The following is a 20029-nucleotide window of genomic DNA, read 5'->3' on the forward strand; positions in this document are numbered from 1 at the left end:
AGATGTCCAGATTCTCTCCACGTATTTTGTATATTCCTTGTGACCTGTGCCTTCATTATTCCTTTAATATCAATGACAGCTGCTGTAGGGCTGTGAAAAGTTTCAGATAATCTGTGCAATTATAGTAAATGATGAAACTCTTCTACAGTATTTATCACCAAGTGTTCTCATTTGTCTCCTGTCGGCAGGTCAGCCATTCAGAAACTGGGAAAAGAAGTATTTGAAAAAGTGTACAAGTTCCTCAAAGAAGCAAGAGAGCAGAATGCAAGTGAAGAGGAAATAAGAGAATTCTTGGAAAAAGTGGTGTCGAGGGCAAGTGACTGTTTCGAAGTAGACCAGCTCCTCTATTTTGAGGACCAACTGCAAGCTTTCGGAGATGTAGTGTGAAACATTTCCCAGAATCCAGTGGACTTACTTGAATTATGTGGAATCTGTGAACACAGCATTCTTTTCAATAGAAGCAATTATTATGTCATATGAATCAGGGGGCTGAGTAGCACGGAAAGGAAGAATGGCAGCCATTTTGTTCTCTTGTTATACAAGATAAAGGGCTCTCTTTTCATCACCAAATGAAGTCAATGAGAGCTTTTCCACTGATTCCTACAAAAGCAGTATTGCCACTTAGACACCAATTGTCGTTCCCTTGAAAACTGCTGGCTTATGGGGTAGATTGCTGTGCATTCACCACCTTGATTACTCCATCAGCAGAAATTGTCGTATTCAAAAGTCTGCATTTCACTCGTGTTTAAAAGTGATATGCAAGGACAAGCAGGATACCCAAGACAGAGGAAAAACCATGGTGAAAGGGGAAAAGGAAGGTAATTATTTTTGGTTCTTTTCCATTCTAGAAAGATGAAGTAAGAAGATAAATGTATTTAACACCAGCATTCCTTGTAAGGCATCTGTGCTCATGCGCAGACTCCTCCCACGGCTGCATGGTGTTGCAACTCATTGTGACACCACCTCTGTACATTTGGCAATGAGGTCATCATGTCGTAGCCGAACTCCCAGGCTGCTGAGCTCCACATTGTGCAGAGCTCGGCAGGGAGGTGCACAATCACTCAGCTGTGCACTTTAGGGGGAAAATGTTTAGCACTTGTTATGTTGTTTTAGCAAATGATAAACCTGAATAGAATGTTCGTCAGTGAATATTTTCAGTGTGAAATTGAGATTGGGAGGGTGTGAAAAGTTTTCTCAAAACACTTCCTAAGGCATCCTCTTTTTAGGGTTTATGTTACAGTTCATAGTTTCAGTCAAGCTTTGGTTAATTTGGGGCGGGGGGGGGGCTGTCCCTGAAGATAAATAAAGCTAGTTCAGAATGAGAGTAGTGTTTCCGGAATACAGATTTATACCACTCTTAACTAGCTTTGTATGGATCAGGTTTGGCAATGTGATGGTGTCACTGCTCTGTGACATTGTCACATAGCCTAATCTGATTTGCTGTGTAATGAATGACCTTGCTGTTATTAGGAAGAAGGGCTTTTTTTTAATGGTCCTAAAACTCCAGTCAATCATGGCTGCAAAGAGCTCACTCCAGAGTGTTGTTACTGCTGCCTGAATGCTAGTGGCTGTCCCATCTGCATAGGCGAGAGAGAGGACTACCTAAACTTGCACTGGCATGCATTCTCTTTGCAATTTCACAATGAAAATATTGCTTCCATGAAAGATCTCCAAAGGTGAAGGCACATTATGCAGTAGAAGAAAATATTTGCAACTCATTGCTTTAAAAAAAACATAGCTTGTAAATTTTGTTTATAATTCTTGGCAATTCTCAATCTAGAACTCTTTGCATCAGCATTTCACTTTTCACTGTGTACACTCTGACATCAGTATATATTAAACTCAAAGTAAAGAATAAAATCATCATGCTTTGTGCAAATTTGACCCGTTTCTTTTAGCAACACAACCTGTGGGCCAAAGTCAAGGGATACAGCCATGTGCTGAGTAAGCTATTGGATATTGTTCCTCACAGGTTCTATGCATCACCCGGTTCATTTTGAAGGATTGCTTAATATCACAATATTAGAGTCATGAACTCCAGACTTTGCCAATATAAAGTAAAAAACAAAAACCTGTGCCTGAACTGGAGCTGTCCAGCTCTCATAATTCATTAACAGCGACCTTTATCGTCTGAAAATCATGTTCCAACTACCCATGTAGTCTTCAGTCTCAGGAGGAATGCAGGATTCTTTGGATGTATTTTTTAAAAGTGTTTCAAGTAACTTTTTAAAAGCCTCTTCAACAACTTTCTAGATAGAAAAGTGGGCATCTGGTTGGCTACAGGATGAGGGACAAGGTAGGCCTTTGGTCTGATCCAAGCAGGCTCTTGTAACAGTCATCCAATGCAGTGTGCTTTTTAATGGTACCCCAAAATCTGACACTAGAGATGGACATCCTCACTCTGCTTAACGGTGGCACTACCCCATTGCCATGCTCTTCACAAACTGCAACAGAAAGAATTTATGAATTGTGCAGGTCCAAAGAGCTTCTTCTTGAGTTCCAAGAAAATGAATGTTGAGATGAGCCCTAATTTATATGTATAATGGAGGGGACTGCACTTAGATGGAGCTGCTACTTGCTCCAGAGAGGCAGCTTTCTATTTCATTGGTTGCTTAAAGCAATAGAGTTAAACTCAACAATATTCACGAAAATATTGTGGTGGTAATAGATGCATTTACCATTCTTATATTTTTGTCCTAATTGATTTTCAGCACAAATGGCAAAGCTGTAAACTAATGAAGATTTACTGAGTAGTGTTCCTTAATGTGTTCACAGCAGAGGGAGAGGGAGAAAGAGAGAGAGAGAGAGATGCTATTACAAGCAGGACGTCAACATAGCATGTATTAACTAGTCTTTTCTTCCTCTTTTTCCTGAAAATGGGTTGATATGGAATGGAGTACAGAGACCTTCACTATCCTACTAACATATTTATGGAAACAGAGAAATTGCACAAATCCATCATTCATGAGATACAGGAAGACAGTCATATTTTTAACCACTTTGCTTAAAATGGTGACTTCTGCAAATTATCTGAAACATCATTTTACACACTGAGAAAAGAATATTTAAGACAAGTAAAGGTCATAGCCATCTTTCTTTTGGTAAGCGACCATTTGTCTCTGCAATATAGAGGCGGATCTGAACAACCCAACAGTGGCAAGAACCTAACTCTGTGCTGTAATAACTTCACAACACCCTACAGCCAGTTACCCAGCTCAAAATTTTCCTTGAGATCATGTATTCACATTTGTTCTGTTGGCACAGAGGAATGAGTTAGGATACAGTATTGTTCAACATGCCCAACTATCCCAAGACTAATGTGTAATAATAGCTGGAAGTCCAACAAGCTCCAGTAGTAGCATTTGTGGAACATTCTACACTGTCCATGTAGACCTTGTTTGATCCACTGTCTGAAGGCTTATTGATATTCTAGAGTAGAAATATTCAAGGATGGTGAACATAATGACAATGCTCTATAAAAAATAACTCAACAGTTGCATAAACAAATATGAGATGATGACGAAGAGCCATGAGAAGCAGTGCATCATGGCAGTTGGTGTGTCAGACTCGGAACGAAGACCTAGGTTCAAATCCTCATTCAGCTGTGACGCTTGCTGAGTGATCTTGGGCCAGTCACACACACCTACCATAAAGGGTAGTGCTGTGATAAAATAGGAGAAGCAGAAGATCTGTGTATACCACCCTGATCAACTTAGGAAAGATGATACATGAATATAATTAGAAGAGGTTTTCAGCACACTGTTATGGATTTTCCCTGTCTGATGGTGAATGAGTATCACTATGGTTTTGCCCAAAGTGTCTTTGTTATTGACATTGTGAGAAATTAGGGCATTGTCTGTAAATGGCCAGGTATTGGACAGAATGCCTCCCATTCATACCTGGCAAAGTATGAAATAAGCTTATTCCATTCTGAACTTATATCCTTGACCTAGGGATTTTAATACTATGCTTTGGTATTCTGTAGAATGTCTACTATGTTTTTGGCAAAGTATTTCACACAGTACCTTACAGTGCAATCCTAACTTGTGCTGGAACAGGGAGGCCAGCATGCCTGCTCTGTATCCAGCGCGAGTTTGCAGCTGAAAGTGGCTCAGACCAGGGCAAGGGGAATTGCTTCCTCTTACCCTGGGGAGAGCCACTGTACCTAAAGAGGTGGAGCAGATCTGAACAGTCTGAAGCTGCCCCAGGCTACCCAGGAATGGGGTTAGCATTCAGCATAATTGCCGGGTCCTGGCCCCACCCCCTGATCTCCTGCCACCAGCCCACAGGCCCACCCTCCACCTGCCTTGCCCCCACCCCGGAATGCCTCCTCCCCACCCTCCACATGCCCCCCAGACCTCTGCGCTGACCAAACTCGGCTGGTGTGGACTTACTATATGCTGTTGGCACAGAGGCTGGATGTGGCCTCCAAAGGCCGGTGCGCCTTTGTGCGCCAGCATGGCTGACTTCAGAGGAGGCACAAACGTGCTTTATGGCACGTTTGCGACCCTCCTGGGCCAGTGCAGGGGACTTGCGCTGGCCCAGTACAATTTTAGGATTGTGTTCTTTGTTTCCCATAATTCCAGTATTGAACTCAGTAACCTACAGAATACCTAGGAAATGTGTGTCAATGATTTTATTGTATACATCTTGAAGTTTTAGGCATGCTGTAGAAGAGCAAGGCATTCTAGACAATACCCTGGTTTCACACAATGCTGGTAACAACTCTATAGGAAAGCCAGGTATTTAACAAAAGAATCATTTTATCCTTGTCATGGTAGCTGATGTTTTGCTGAAGAGGGGGTTACATTCATAGGAGTGGCTTGGGACATTCATGAGACATGTGCTTGGGAAGGTGGTGTGTGTGTGTGTGTGTGTGTGTTGCAGTTTGGAAGAGAAGAAACAGAGACAGAATGGTTTATTGGCAGAAGATTGATATGATTTGAAATACAGATAATATTTGAAATTTGAAGTCCCTTGTTGGAATCCCGCCTTGCCCCCACGTATGCACCATCTGTATATGTGGAAATAAAAGCAAATATTATTATTATTTATTTTAAAAATACCATTCAGACTCTCTAATGTAGGGGTGTCCAAAGTTTTTTGGCAGGAGGGCCACATCGTCTCTCTGACACTGTGTTGGGGGCAGGGGAAAAAAAGAATTAATTTACATTTAAAATTTGAGTAAATTTACATAAGTTTACATAAATGAATATATTAAAGATAAATTTATATGAATGAATGAAGGTCTTGCAATAGCTCAAGGCCTATAAAAGGCCTTGCACAAAGCAAAGCTGGCCTTTCATTTGTTGCTGCTACTGCATCACAGACGTGAAACAGCAAGCAGTGGAAGGAGCCCTCATTCCACAGCTCACTCGAGAGGTCAAAAAGTTGCCATCACGCTAAGAGCAGTTGCTTCGGGCCAGTGTGGGCTCCAACAAATCACTGGAGGGCCACAGGCTCATTGGAGATTGGGGGCTCCCTGAGGGCATTGAGAGGCCACATTGAGAGGCCTTGAGGGCCACAAGTGGCCCCAGGGCCGGGGTTTGGGCACCCCTGCTCTAATGCAAAGAAAATCAAACCTGAATACTGTTGTCCCTGGAACTTCTCTTAACTCAGGAATTGGACTGTATAATGACCGTGCTTGCTTCTTTCCCTTTGCTTTTTGGATGCCTAGAATACACCTTTTCAACTCACCCTGCTTGTGTCTTCAATAACAATCTGACACATAACAATGTAGCAGCTAAAGCTTTTTTCTATCATTGAATTAAGGGGAAAGGAAAATCTTTACTTGCTATATTTCTGTGCACTATTAAAGACAGGAGCAGAGCCAGGCAGAAAGGTGACTGCCAAGTCTGACATCACAGCTGAGTATCTTGAAGATGGAGTTTCCCACCGGAATTCGTTTACTTCAGCTCAATAGGGATTTAATTTCTCGATAAAGCCCCAGGCTCTCTTTGCCTGACTGTCCTGCTGTTTATTGCTTCAATTTCTTCCTTGGAAGATGAACTTTTAAGTAGCTCATCATCAGGGCTGTGCTATGAATTGTCTTAAGCCCCAGCCAGCAATAACCAGAATTAATTGTTTGTTCTGCTTCCACATACTCCATGCAAACATCACCACCACCCACCCAGCCAAGAAGAGAAAGTGGTGCTTTATCAAGGAGGCTTTGAGTCTTTGAAAGTTGGTAGATATTGTCTCCTGTACCCAAAGGCAGCTGTTATTACCAGAGAGATATTGCTTTTTCCATCTTGCTTTGCAACCTGCCCTGGGGTGGGGGGGTGGGGATTTTGTTGTTCTGTTTTTTCAGGTGATATAACTTCATTTGAGAACTTATGCTGTGAGATCAATTGCCATCACACTTTCCGCACATCCCAGTGAATGCTGAATCTGTCCTTAAAGCAGAGTTTATTGTTTCTTTCCTTCCCTTGGTTTAAAGCCCCTCTGGGTACTGCACACCACTAATGACATCTCTCTGCCATGGCTGGGAAGAAATATATTGAGAAGGGAGTTTCTACTTCATGAGGAATATGCGTGAGTTGAGGACAAGGACAACCTCTCAAGGGGGGCAACAATCCTATGACATGACAAGGCTGCAGCATCAGGACAAGAAAGTACACAAAAGGCAGTGAAGTAGCTAGGGAATGAGCAGTGACTAGGTAGGGCATGAGCAAAGGTTCCAGAATTGGAGTAGACATGTAGAGCATGGTTTATAAAGTTACCGACTGGTTTATTAGCAACCTAGTTCCTATTCCCTAATGCAGTAGGTGCCAAATCCCAGCCTGAGGGCCCAATCTGGTTTGCCCAAAAAAGCTTTCCCTTCCACCCCACAGCCTCTTATGGTTCAGACCAGTCTGCTCAGAAACGCATGCCAGCCCGCTGTTTCTGCTGCTCGACAACCCTGCAGGATCTGTGCCTGGGTTTCCAGGCAGAAGTGGCTACCTGGGGCAAGTTTCTCAGCAGATTGACTTGAAAGATAAGAGGCTTCAGAGCAGAACAGAGCTTCAGCTTTTTCGGCACACGGAGGTCCACGGTTTGGAGACTGCTGCCCTAGTGAAAGAGCAACAAAGTCTCCAACCATCCCTATTGACCAGAGATAGTCACTCTTTTCTGGTACCTGTCCATGATGAATCACTGTCCTGGTTTAGGCCTGATGCTCTGCCTTCCTGAGTGTCAGTTTACAATTCTAGTGATGCCCTCTTGAAGTTTCATCCTTCTTCCAGGGTCTCTAGCGGTGGGAATGAGTGGCAAATGTATATTTTCTCACGCAAAATGCACACACATTGACATCAAGGCCACATATCATTCAAGTCTGTCATTAGGCATGTTACGGCTTGTGAGATATTTTGCTTTGATGACATATTGAATCTTCAGCAATGCGTAAATGGAAGAGCCCTTGGTATGAATATGGTTATGTTCCTATTTTCATTGATGAATCATTGAAGGATATCTAGAGTGAGCCTGTATCTCCTTTCTCAGCACATACTTGATGGTATCTTGATGTTGGCAGTGTATGTGGGCTGTCAGCCTTGGGCTCAACTGTGTAGCTGACTTTAGTTTGTTTTCACATGTCAGTCACTTTGGGGGATCTTGTCCGAAAGGTGAGAATAGCAAACAAGCAAGTAAATCAAAATGGTGCGAGACCTGCCAGTGTGAAGATTCAGTTTGCATTATTCTTTAGCCTCAAAAGGGGGAGAAGTTAATGTGAACCTGCCTGGTGCACAAAAAAATAACCACAATGAATGCTTTTAAGGTACGCTGCTTTGTGTGTGTTCATACATATGCAATTTGGCCTTTAAGACCATCAAGAGGAGGTCTTTGAACCTACTCATCAGAAACCAGTTTGAAACCTCATTGAAAACCTTGCTACCCAACCCCTGAAATTAGAAATTGTGAGCCCAGTCCATGGCAGTGTTGTGTCATCCTACACGCATGAGAGAACTGTGTTTTTTTGTTGCTAGATGTGCTCAAACATCAGTGCCATCAAGAGCTGCCCAGTAAGCAAGATGGTCTTCTCTTGCTTCCCAGTAAGACTCCATAAAGGCAGGTTCTCCAGTCAGAGAGATAGAGCCATCCAGTCTGTCTCTTGCACTTCTCTGTAGGCAGAGCTTCTGAATGAGCACTGTGGTCACAGCGATGGCAAAGGTGGTTCCTCTGAAGTTAATTAATAGGGAGATGAGGGCTCTTGTTAGCCCATAGGAGATCCCCAGCAGCAGCGAGCTCTGAAACTCAGAGTGCCTCTCAGTCAAAACTCCAAATTAACATGCACGTCAACATTTCCAGCATGCATTAAAGCTGCTTTGTTACAGGGAGGAGGCACACAAAGAAAAAGAAAACCCTCACCTAGAAGGATATATATCTAATGACTGCTTAATGAGCGCATAAACACTGCACAATTATGGAATTTTAATTGGCTTCTTTGTGGTTTGATGCTATAAAAGAGAGTATACATAATGAAATGTACATAATGAGTTACTACATTTTGTTCCACAAAAGGAGATACACCAGTGTTCAGTGAAGAAAAGGACAGTTCTTATTTCTACCTGATCTTGATAGCAATTGGGTGCAATGGTTAGAGTAGGGCTTTTCAAACTTATTGCAAAAGCCTTTTTAAATTGCAAAATCCACTTTTGCAAGGATCACCGTTGCCACAAGAGAGTGGGGGCTTTACTCTGCCCCCTCCACCAAACCTTCTTCTGCCCCCTCCTTCACCACCCTTCTTCTTTTCAAGGGCCAGAGAACTTCACTGCCTCCTCTTGCCCACTGGTTCATCACCACCCACCCATCTCTGCTTCCAACGGGATGGCCTCAAGTAGGGCAGTGCAATGTGGTGGCCATGGGATCAAATACCACCTGCAAGCACTACTGGTTGAGAAACAGTGTGGTCGAAGTGTTGGGATAAGGGCCAGGAAGAACTGTCTTCAAATCTTCATTCAGCCATCAAGCTTGCCGGGTCACCTTGGCCAACCATTCAATCTTGCCTAGCCTACCTTGCAGGGTTGTTGTGAGAATCAAAATATGGGAAGAATCATGTATGCCATCCTGATTATGTAAGAAATAATCATAAATATTTCAGATTCAAAGGGATGAGTGAGATGCAAAGCCAATCATTACTGTCTCAGGACAATGGCGCTTTTTGATGCGGAACGTTTTCATCACTATTGGATGCAGAAAATGTGAATGGAGTCGCCTGAACAGATAATGGGACACTGATTGGATGGAGAGGTCTTGGTTTTTCCAAGCTACTCCTCATGAGAAGAGGAAACAAACAATGGCAGGGAATCTCACCTTTGACATGATTCTCACTTGGTGGTCGTGGTAAACCCCTCCCTCTCAACCTCAGCTGCAACATGCGGATAGTAATACTTGCTACCCTTCCAAGTTTGTTGTAAGAACTACATCGAGATCATGATGACGAAACACTTGGAGCACTTAGAAAGCCCTATACCAGGGGTGACCACACTTGCTTAACCTAAGAGCCACATATGATAAACGTCAGGTGTTTAAGAGCTGCACTGTTTAAGAAGCATCCTACCCTGTGCTGGAACAGGCAAGCCAAGAGGCTTGCGCTGTACTCAGCACAGGATAGGGGCCCAAAGTGGCTCAGCCAGGCACCCTTGCCCCTATAGGTCTCCTCGGACTTGCACCACCTCCTGAAGTGGTACAAGTCTGAGGAGAGCAGAGCAGCTTGAAGCTGCTCCAAACCCCCCAGGAACAGGGGTTGGGATCTGGCATAAGTGCTGGATCCCAGCCCTACCTCCTGCTCCCCACCCACCTGCACCCAGGGCTGCCCACTGCCCACCCTCCCCCGCCCAGGAATGTCTCCCTCCTCCCTGCCTCCTCCCCACCTACCCCAGAGCCTTGCGTCGGCCCAGCCAGGTCAACTCAAGGCTCACCATAGAAGCCACCACGGAGGCTGTATTCAGCCTCTGCACACCAGCACGGCTTACCCCTGAGAAGGCGCAAACATGCTTTATGACACATTTGCGACCTTCCTAGGCCAGCACAAGGGACTTCATTGGCCCAAGTGAAGGGCAGGATTGTGCCCTTAATATATTTACTCACCATGAACATTCAACTGATATTTTAATTCACTGGGGTCTCAGTTTATACTCTTATAAAGTTTGAAATTTTTTTTACTTTTTAAATTAATTATGATGCAAAAAAATTGTGTTGGCTTCTTCAACCAACATATTTCTGTGAGCCACACAATATATGTCAAAGAGCCACATTATGGCTTGCGAGCCACAGATTGGCCACCCCTGCCTTATACAAAAGCTGAGTGGTATTACTAGGGAGCTCTGCAAATGCAGGAGGCACTTTTTCCTGTTGAAAACCTCCTGATCCAATTAAAACGAGAAAACCTTGGCCCTCAAAGGGACTGCAGGATACCTCCCCCCGCACCCAAGCACAGCCAAAGGATCAAAGGTGTTGCTCCTTCTTGTCACAGGTGAAGGAAATTGTTGCTGTTTGTGTGTCTGCAAATACAGTCAGTCCTGTAAAAGGGCTTTGATTAAGGCTGTGCTGGGGGAGAAACCTGGAAAGTGCCAGAGCTCTTTTCTCTCATCAGTTACACTTTTCAGCGACAAATGATTTTCTGCCAAACCAAGGCAGAGACGTGCCCAGCTCTTGCAATAGAGTCGAATCAATCTATTAATGCCTCGTCAAGAAGCCTGGAGGAGAAATGTCAGGGCAAAAGAGGCTGGATATTAAATGACCCAAATGGAGCTTGTCAAGGCCTGGGAATGGAGCCATCTTATTGAAGGTGCCAGTGTGGGAGGGGAAGAAGGGGAAGCCAAGAAATGCACAAGGAAAATCAAAGTTGCTTCCCTCTTCAATCGCCTCTCTGCTCGCCAGCAATTGGCGCACGACCGTTGCCTGGAGCACAGTTGACATTTTGCATCAATGAAAAGTAAACTCCCAAAAGGCAAATGGTATAAGTAGGAAGATTTTTTAATAAGGAAGCTCACCTACAAACTGCCAGGCAAGCACTTTCCAACTCCCTGGAGTAATCGTTAGAAACTTCTTCAGGCACCGGCTTTTTAGAAAGGCACACAAGTTGGGAAAATTTACCCTCTGGCAGCAAGAACTTTGGGGGCGCCTGTTCCTTAAATGGATTGGCAGGATAGGCTGCCCGCCATGACCTCAGAGTTTAAGCTGAGGGCCAGTGGTGTTGATGGCGGGGTGCAGGCTGCACTGGGTGACACGCACGGGGGGGGGGTGACACCACTACAGGCCCAAATTTTTTCAGTCTTGGTATTTTTGAATAATACCATCATGTCATATATCATTTGATGTGTAATTTCATGCAGAATGCAATAAAAAAACCCATGTTGAAATATCTCTATTCTATCCAAAGTTATAGTCAAAAGCCAGCAGGGGCAGGGCAATGGTGCATTACCATGCCCACCACTCGGGGTGTTACCCTGCCCACTGCATGGCAGGAGGTCCATCATGGAGATGACGCATTAGCCTCCTGCACCAGGTGACACAAACCCTAGTGCCACCAGTGCTCATTCACAAAATCACAATCTCTTGGGAAATGTCGCTTGGAGTCTCCGATGGCCAGCATAAATTAAGAGGTTGCAGCAAGCCATGTCTGCAGGTACCAACCTAGCAGAGTCTGTCTCTTCTGGACCAGCAAAAGTGGGTGCAGCAGAGCCTTTGCTCACCGTCTTCCTTTGTTGATCTGGCTTGCCTTGGGACAAAATGAGAACGCTGCTTGCTTTAACATGTAAGAGTAGAAGGTGGACCATGGGATTATGGCAGAGTATCCCAAAGTATGTGTTGTGGCACCTTAGGGCATTGCGGCATACTCACAGGTTGACCCCAGTGGCCGCTCCTACCTGTTCTCCTGGGAGCCGCCATCTTGGATCGTGTAAGATTTTGTGAGATCCAAGACAGCAGCACCCAGCAGAGCTGGGAAGAAGAGGCTGCAGGGATGTTGTACATTTGAGAACTACTAAACTAGGGGCAAGAGAAACCGCAGGTTTTGCTACTATAGATCTGCTAAAGAGCTAGGCAGGCAAGCTCTCCAGGTTGCATTGTTATCAAAACCATAAGCTGCTCACCCATCTTGTTGTGGATCCAAGCGGAAATGTCCATGACGCTACCCACACAGCGCTCCTCCAACCTCTACTGTACTGCCACTGATGACGATGGGAGTGCAATGAGGTTGCAGGAAGAGTGGAGAATGTCCACAAATTAAGATTTCACTGAATGTGCTTTCCCTGCAGCTTGAAACATTCACTGGCATGGCTGGAAGAGGGATGGATTCCCTCCAAGCAATCAATGTTCTGTCAAAGAAACAAGCCCGGCTTATTTGTGGACAGTCTCTAGTTTCTAGTTCATCTGGGCTTATGCCTGTTCAGGCCTGGAGGACATCGTACAGGTTGAGCCACTCACCCAGGATTCAGCTGCAGATCTGATACTGTTCTCCCCAGGGGGGCTGCTAGCCTGTACAGCACCTTTATGCAAATGAGAGAAAGCTGTGCACTAGAAAAAGGCACCACTTCTCCCTGGAAGTTACATTCTGCCAGCATTCTTCCTCCTCCTGATGTGAATGGTGCTCCCTTAGAAGTGGGATCCTTGGGTGGTGTACCACCTACACAACCATGCACAGCACCTCTGGTTCTCCCCATGTGCTCATGGCGCCTTGGTCATCCAGAGGCCTTCTGATTTACTTTTTAAAGAGGAAGTGCGCAACAGGTATAGGTACATTGTTGGCAGGAAACCAAGAACACATCTTTCTTCCACAAGAAAGCAGACTCTTTCCTTGGGTCCTTCTGTCATCGCAATATCGTTGAAAACATTACCTAATAACTGTTTGGGAAATCTGAAGTGTTATTTTTATTTCATCCTACGCTTTCTCTGCTGTACAATATGTCTGTTTATCTCCACTCCATCTGTTCCTCCATGCGATCGTCTCGTCATAAATATTCGGTGCAGCACGAAGCCAATATGAAGAATAAAAGCAATTAGCCAGCCCTACCACTCACGCACAAGCCTCTAATTATAGACCAGGAGCAGAAGGAGCCCCACCAGTTCTGCTAAGAATCTATTTTATTAATGAGGTTAAGATATTATACTATGAGACATCTTATAATCAGATATACGGCAGAAAGAGACCCAGTTTTCTTTGCACGTGGTCCGAAAATAAATAATGCATAAGTGCATCATGGCACGGTCATGGTTGTGGGGAGGTCAACTCTGTCCAGTGAAAACTAGTGATCCAACATGAACTTGTTGCTGTTTCACTTTGGTGCTCCATTGGCAAAAAAAACACTGATGTTCATGTATCAGAGTTTTGTGCATATTGCATTGAAACTCACATATTATTTAAGAAACCCTTAACTTGAAGATCAATTTGGGTGATCTGTTTTTCCTAGGAATCCTTACCTGTCTCTATCCCCACCTCTTTTCAACACTGTCTGTGGGCCATCACACATGAAATGGTAGCTCCTGTTCCTCAGGGTGTGTATTGGAGCACTATTGACTGGGCCATGCTTACATACAGGTGTTTTTGTGTGAACTGATATCTCCGTGTCCATCCTGTACTCACAGCTACTATGGTTACTGAAGCAGTATCACTACCTTTGTGGCAATCATGGCCGTTATCTGTACAGCAGTAAGGCTAGCACATGGCCTGGCTTTGGTTTAATGGGGTAAGGTGGAAAAGTCATGAAGTATAGGAGACGCTAAATAAATAAGCACAGGAGCATTATACTGCTCTATCTCCAGGCAAGGAAGTTGATTTAGCTCTTGTGTCCTGGTTATTGTAGAGAGAGTGAATATGGAGAGACAGTCATCAGCCTCTCTTTGGCATGGAGAGAGGCCTAAACCAAAACGAGAAATAATCAAGGTGTAACAGCGTTTTAGCATTGACTGACATGCCCAGATGATGCTCAGAGAATGTGCAGTTTTCAGCAAAGGGACAAGATACGGTTTGGGGGAATGATCAGGGATTAACCACTGAGTAATACTAATGGGGTGGGGACAGTCAGATGTCAATGGAAGAGTAGCTAGACCATTCAGGTGAGTTGTTTGTTAAAGATATGCATCTTAGGGAAATAAATGTTTGCTGATGAACAAACAGAGGAGGTTGGAGAAAAGAGCACTGCAGAAGGCAGGGAGATGGATGTGGGGCAAGAAAAAAGAACGAGATCGGGAGCCAAAGAGAGATAGGGAGCCAAAGAGGGAGCTGCCTTAGACTGAATTGTACCACTGGTCTAACTAGCTCAGCATTCTCTACACCAGGTTTCAGACACTTTTTTCCCCTTATTCTACCTGGAGATAACAAAGACTGACCCTGGGACTGCTTTGCGCCCCAATGCTTTGCATTCAAAGCATGTATAGTAACATGGAACTCCAGCCCTTCCCCTAGAAAATGAGAAGCAGAGAGAAAAAGTTTTTAAAAATGTATTCAAATATCCACAGAAGAAAACAGCAACACTTTGTGACGGATGGAGGCCTGGAATATAAATATCCTGGCCTCAGTCCCAGCTGTAGTTGTAAGCTGCTGTGGGCAACTGGTGGCTCTGGATGGTGGCGTGCATGAGATGCTTCCCATAAGCTCAGTGGGGTGCAGATGAGCATCGTAATATTGATGTTCATTTTTCAGATTGGCGGGAAATGATGAAGGTGGGCGTAGGAAACGGCTTTTATTGCAATACCATTCAGTGAGTCCCAAACAATTTCAGGCTGAAATTACTCACCATCAGGGAAACATTGACAGCAACTGTTACCCTGGACATGCCCGTTCTCGTCTGATCTCGGAAGGTAAGCAGGGTCAGGCCTGGTTAGTACTTGGATGGGAGACCGCCGGGGAATACCGGGTGCTGTAGGCTTCTACCATAGTCTTTCGAGACTGAAGGTTGCCAACCATCAGGGAAACATTAATTTGATTGAAAAACATCCTTGACATGCTCAGAGGATTTGTATGTATTCATTTCCTGCAAGAAGTTGTTTTGGTTGAAGACCAAGGAGACACATTCACTGATTAGATATCAGGTTCCAAGAGATAACTCACTGTTAAATTTCATGCAAGAAGTTAATGTTTTGGTGTGCGTTTGATCAGGCACACCGTTAGATCCAATGTGGCATGCGGCTTGCTCACTTCCATACCACAAAGCCCTCGTTCATGGAATACAAAACAAGTTAGTTTATGTTCCTCCCTCATATTTTGGGAACGTAGTTGTTCTTGCATATAGTCCAACATTTCTCTTAATTAGCTTGGTGACCCGAAGATACTAATGTTGGGAAATGTGATTTGGGTTATAGGCTGACATCACAATCCTATGCATGCCAAATAAACCCTTTGAGTTCAATGGGACTTATTCCCAGGTACGTGTGTATAGGATTGCAGTCTAATGGTCCAGTCTTAACCCAAGCCGGCCTGCACTGCATGATGCAGTGGCCCTTGCATCCTGTGGGCTGGCTGGGGACCAGGCTGGCCAGGTGAAGTAAAGAAAAATGTTACTTACCTGGTTGCTCCTTGGTAACCTATTGACCTATTCAGACCTACACTAGTGCTTTTGCTGATATAGATTTGCTAGGTTGAAAGGAGTTTGTCAAGCCCAGGATGGGCATTCCAAATTTAGCATACTGGGGACAAGGCCAGTCATGGAAGAGAAGAAAAATCTTACCTCCTCGGCTGCTGCCTGATCTCCTATGGGACTATATCCCTGCTCTTTTGCTGGTGCAGCCTTGAGAAGCCTTCTGAGAATGTATCTGGGGTGGGACAGGGGTTTTGGGTATGATCACCACTGTCGCCAAATTCCACCCCATCCCAAGCCTGATCCAACCCCTATACCAGCCCAATCCCACCCCAATCTGCCCCCACCAGTAGCTCTTAATATATATTGATGTTTTTTGTTTTTTTTTTACACATTGGCTACTGATTAAAAAGGAAAGCACTCTGAGTATGTGCAAAGTGTCTTTTCTTCAAGTTACACAGGAGTTAGCAGTGTGAGATGCAGGAGGGTAAGTTACTTGTTATGGGGCATTTGCTCCCTTGACACTGCCTATGTAAAAAAAAAAAAGAGCTGTTGCAAGCATTCCTCCAGGGGAGCTCCAAAGATTGAACAGCCCTGCTTACATGTTCACAAGCAGAATGTAGAGGAGCACAAATGCACCCACGGAAGTTTGAACCTTGGTAAGGGCATCAATCACCAAGCTCATCAATCATCAATCATCAAGCTCCTGTTGCATTTGCACCTTTATGAGACATTAATGCTCACAAAGTTTTTCTCTTTGTGGGCAAATGTGTGTTTTTGTGAGCCACCAAATGGAAGGGTCAAACTTTTGTCAGCAGTTGCTGTTGACATGTACTAACCCTTAACTTGATGTCAGGTCAAACACTGGGATGCTTCTGTCTCTATAATTTAAAAGAAATGCGCTTTTGTCAGGAGGGGAAAAATCAGATCCCATCCCTCAGTCTTATTAAAGGTGCTCTGAAGCCTGATTACCAGCTATTCCAGTAGAATTAACAATGCTCACCATTGAAGCCATCACTTTTGTTGGTGAGACAATTGCATCTTTGCTGAGGGCTTTCACTGAAGAAGAAAGAGATGCATCTTTACTAAAATTTCTCTCTACTTTAGTTGGCTTAATTTCCACAAGCTGAATATCTAGCATTCCCGCTGTTGTCACGATGACACCTCTTTTATGGAATGATCATGCTCTGCTTTTTTCCCGAACAATGGTGGAATCCACCATAATTTCCTCTTGCCAGCCAAAAGGGCACATATACTTCTCTCAAAAAGATCTTAATCTTAAAGTCTGGAGTTACAAGTCCTGACTTCAAAAAAATTAGTTTTTATAGTGCTGGATACCTTGTTTGGGTCATGTTGCTTCAATTAAAATTTTGTATACAAGACTGGAATGATTGAACTCTATTTTTATTTTGTAGTTGGTAATCCATATACATTGAAACAGCAAATATAATACTTTGAAACTCTGCAGTCTGTAGATCAGAAAATAGAACTTTGAAGAGACGAATTGCTGGATTCAGGGCATTCCAGGAGCTTGAGAAAGAGCTGATCGGACTGTTACGCAAAATGAAATGATAGGCTGATGTGGCAGAATTCTCAAGTGAACCACTTAAGGTTGCAAGGTGTGTGGGTGCGCATGTATGCATGTGGTTTTCTTTGTAGTATGGAAATTTTAAAATATGTTCCTAAACCCCTGATTTCTGCACCAAGAAAAGAGAAATTCTGTGGCTTGTGTTAATCATGTAAATTAAGCAGCCCAGGCTTATGGAAATTCTCCCATGTCAATGCCTTGGCACTAGCGTGACTTGCACTGCATCTTAAGAGGAAACTGAGCAGACTGGAGGTCTCCTAGAGCAGGACTGCTTGAACCCTGGCCAGATTCGGGGTTCAGATGGATCCATTCACCTGGTGAGTGGACCTTTCTATTCTGCCCGGACACCATACAAAGTCCTCCTCGATCAGGGGACCCGGACGCTATGGGCAGTCGTGTCTGCCCAGACGTCCTGTTGCGTGGCCTTCTGAGACGCTGGGCAGCAGGACGTGACTGCCCCGAGTGTCCCTGTCCCACAATCGATGAGGACTTTGCGCAGTGCCTGGGTGGAATGGAAAGATGCGGTCTGAATGGGTCTGCTTTTCCGTTGCACAGTGGTGGCAAGTTTGGCTACTGCTGTCCTAGAGGTAAGGGGTCCTTGCGGCAGTGCTGCTAATTTGCTGGTTCAGATCCAAGTGGACCTGTGTTGGCAGATCTCATCTAGGATGAGACATAGGACATGATCAGTGCTGTCCAATCCTGTCTGGGCCCAATCCACCCCTGTAGCCACCCCTCCCCATGTTTTAAAGAGAGAACTCATGCAGTGACCAAGAACAAGAAAGGATAAACTAAATATATGCAATAAGGGGAAAAAAGGGCATTCCATGTTGCAGTTTGGTGCTAAGCTGGGTCTTGAATTGGAAAAGCTTGAAAATTACCAACTCTAGATGATTGCAGTTTGATTAAAGGTGGTCAGGAAGGGTTCAGAAAGAAAAACTGAACAAAAGCAATCCCAATTCATCTCATTGTTCCTGCACTGACAGGTTGCTTGTGTGGGTGTAATTTACCTGGCCTTCAAGATGGCATGAATGAGTACATTGAATTAGCATTTATATGGTTGGCTTTTCATCCCCAGATTACTGCAAAGGAGATCTGCAAACATGGCCCACACCACAGAAAAGATGTGCTCATGACAAGGTGAGCAAATAGATTTTAGAGGCTGAGCTGCTCAGAGTATCAGCCTGGTGATAAGGGATATCACAAGCGTGCCGGGAGCAGCTTATGAAAACAGCCCGTCCTGCTTGGTTGCTTTACTAGTTCAGCTTCAACCTAGGCAGGGATGAAGAACATCTTTGAGGTGAATCGTTCCATCCCTTCACCAGAAGAAGTGTCTCAAGCATCCCTCGGAGTGTCCCAGGAAGCTTTCAAGAGCTTGAAATCCAAGCCACCTTCCAGTGAAGCTTGTCTTACGTGGCCTGTATACATGGCATGTATGCCAGTTTAATGGTAGACACCATATGTGGGTGTCACAACAAAACATTGCATGGATTCCCATTTGTGAAGGGAAGGGAAGGGCAGGGCGAGGGGGGAGTATTGCCTTATCGCTTGGCTGTGTGCCTTACTCCTCTCCCTCCCCCACATGGGAATCCCCCAAGATTTCTTTATCTTTTAATTTGTAACTGTTCCTATGTCTATCAGACACCTATGTTTAGGGATTCAATCAGCCAAGGAGATACCACTTCAGGCATGCCCTCGTATTCACAGGGGTTCCATTTCTGAAACGCTCGCAGATACCTGAATCCACGGATACGAGAGGACGCCTACCCCCACCTGCCAAAGGCCTCTATCCGGCTCAGTCTCTGGTCTCTGAGAGCCTCTGGATCAGTTGACCAAACACAACCAGAGCTGTGCTTGTGGGGTGGGCAAATGGGAGTCCATTTAAGTGTGTGTTTTATTCCTTGGACTGTGTTGGTGCTTGGAAAAATCCTTGACATTTGAGCCCATTCATTCATTCATCTAAGTTCCATCTCTAATGTATTTATTTAAATTTTATATTTAATTTTTTTTCTGGCCCTCGATCAGATATTTGATGCGGCCCTTTGGCCGAAAAGTTTAGAGACCCCTGGTGTAGAGCTTAGACATTTAGACTAGGATTGCATAGACCAGGATTCCGCTCCCTGCTCACCCACAAAGCTCCTGGGGGACCTTGGGCCAATCATTGGGTCAGGCGTGTGTACACGGTATAGGCCCATGTGCTCGCCCCTCCCTTCCCTCCCCTCCCCTCAGCAATTCTGTGGAACTGTGGTATCACACAGCTTAGGTTTGTTTAAAGCATAGCTCCATAGTTCAACTAAACCCACAGCTGTGCTTTCACTGTGGTATTTAAACTGTGATTGAACAATCAAACCCAGACCCAGAGCTGTGCTTTCACTGTGGTTTGCAAACTATGATTTAAAAAGTGTTTGAAAATAAGAGTTCAACTGGAGTTACAAATGCTGTTTTACTTGTGGTCTACAGCAGTGATGCATGGGGTGGGGGTGGCAGATAAGGCAGGACCACCCCACCTGTGTTCTTTGCAAAGTGTCGCCACCACCAGGACTGCGATTACGCAAACACTCACAACTCATGCGCTCCCATTGCTGTTCAGAGCTCATGGGATGCAAGTGTTTGTGGGACCAATCCCCTGAGTCGGTGGCAGCACTTTTTGAAGAACCCTGGTGGGGCAGTCCTGCCTCACCTGCCATCCTTGAACCACATGTGGTCTGCAAAAGCCCCTCTGAGTTCAGATGCATTTAACACTTCTAAAAACCTTTAATGGCATAATAAAAGTTATTACGGCATACATAAACGACAGAGATACAAAACAACAAATAAAATAAATAAAACATTCAAACGAGGCCACAGGAAAATGCTCGCCCAAATACACCATTCATAGCTACCCAACACTGTTAAAGGTAAGGACTTTTGCTAGAAACTTGGCCACTAGAGTCGTAATTTATGGCTCTTT

At 44.6% G+C, this 20029-nt stretch overlaps 1 protein-coding gene and 1 pseudogene across 1 annotated transcript in view; both read left to right on the forward strand.

The window, feature by feature from the left end:
* The window catches only part of NEK11 (NIMA related kinase 11), a 110734-nt gene extending 108897 nt beyond the window's left edge, over positions 1–1837 (forward strand). The window contains exon 16 of the mRNA XM_066627227.1: positions 189–1837. Within this exon, the coding sequence (XP_066483324.1) occupies positions 189–387 (199 nt within the window). The 3' untranslated portion in view covers positions 388–1837. The remainder of the gene's footprint in view (positions 1–188) is intronic.
* Positions 1838–14726: 12889 nt separating this feature from the next.
* On the forward strand, positions 14727–14846 carry LOC136655062 (5S ribosomal RNA; annotated as a pseudogene).
* The last annotated feature ends 5183 nt before the right edge of the window (positions 14847–20029 follow it).

The sequence above is a fragment of the Tiliqua scincoides genome, chromosome 5 (assembly GCF_035046505.1).
Source record: "Tiliqua scincoides isolate rTilSci1 chromosome 5, rTilSci1.hap2, whole genome shotgun sequence".
Taxonomy (NCBI): domain Eukaryota; kingdom Metazoa; phylum Chordata; class Lepidosauria; order Squamata; family Scincidae; genus Tiliqua; species Tiliqua scincoides.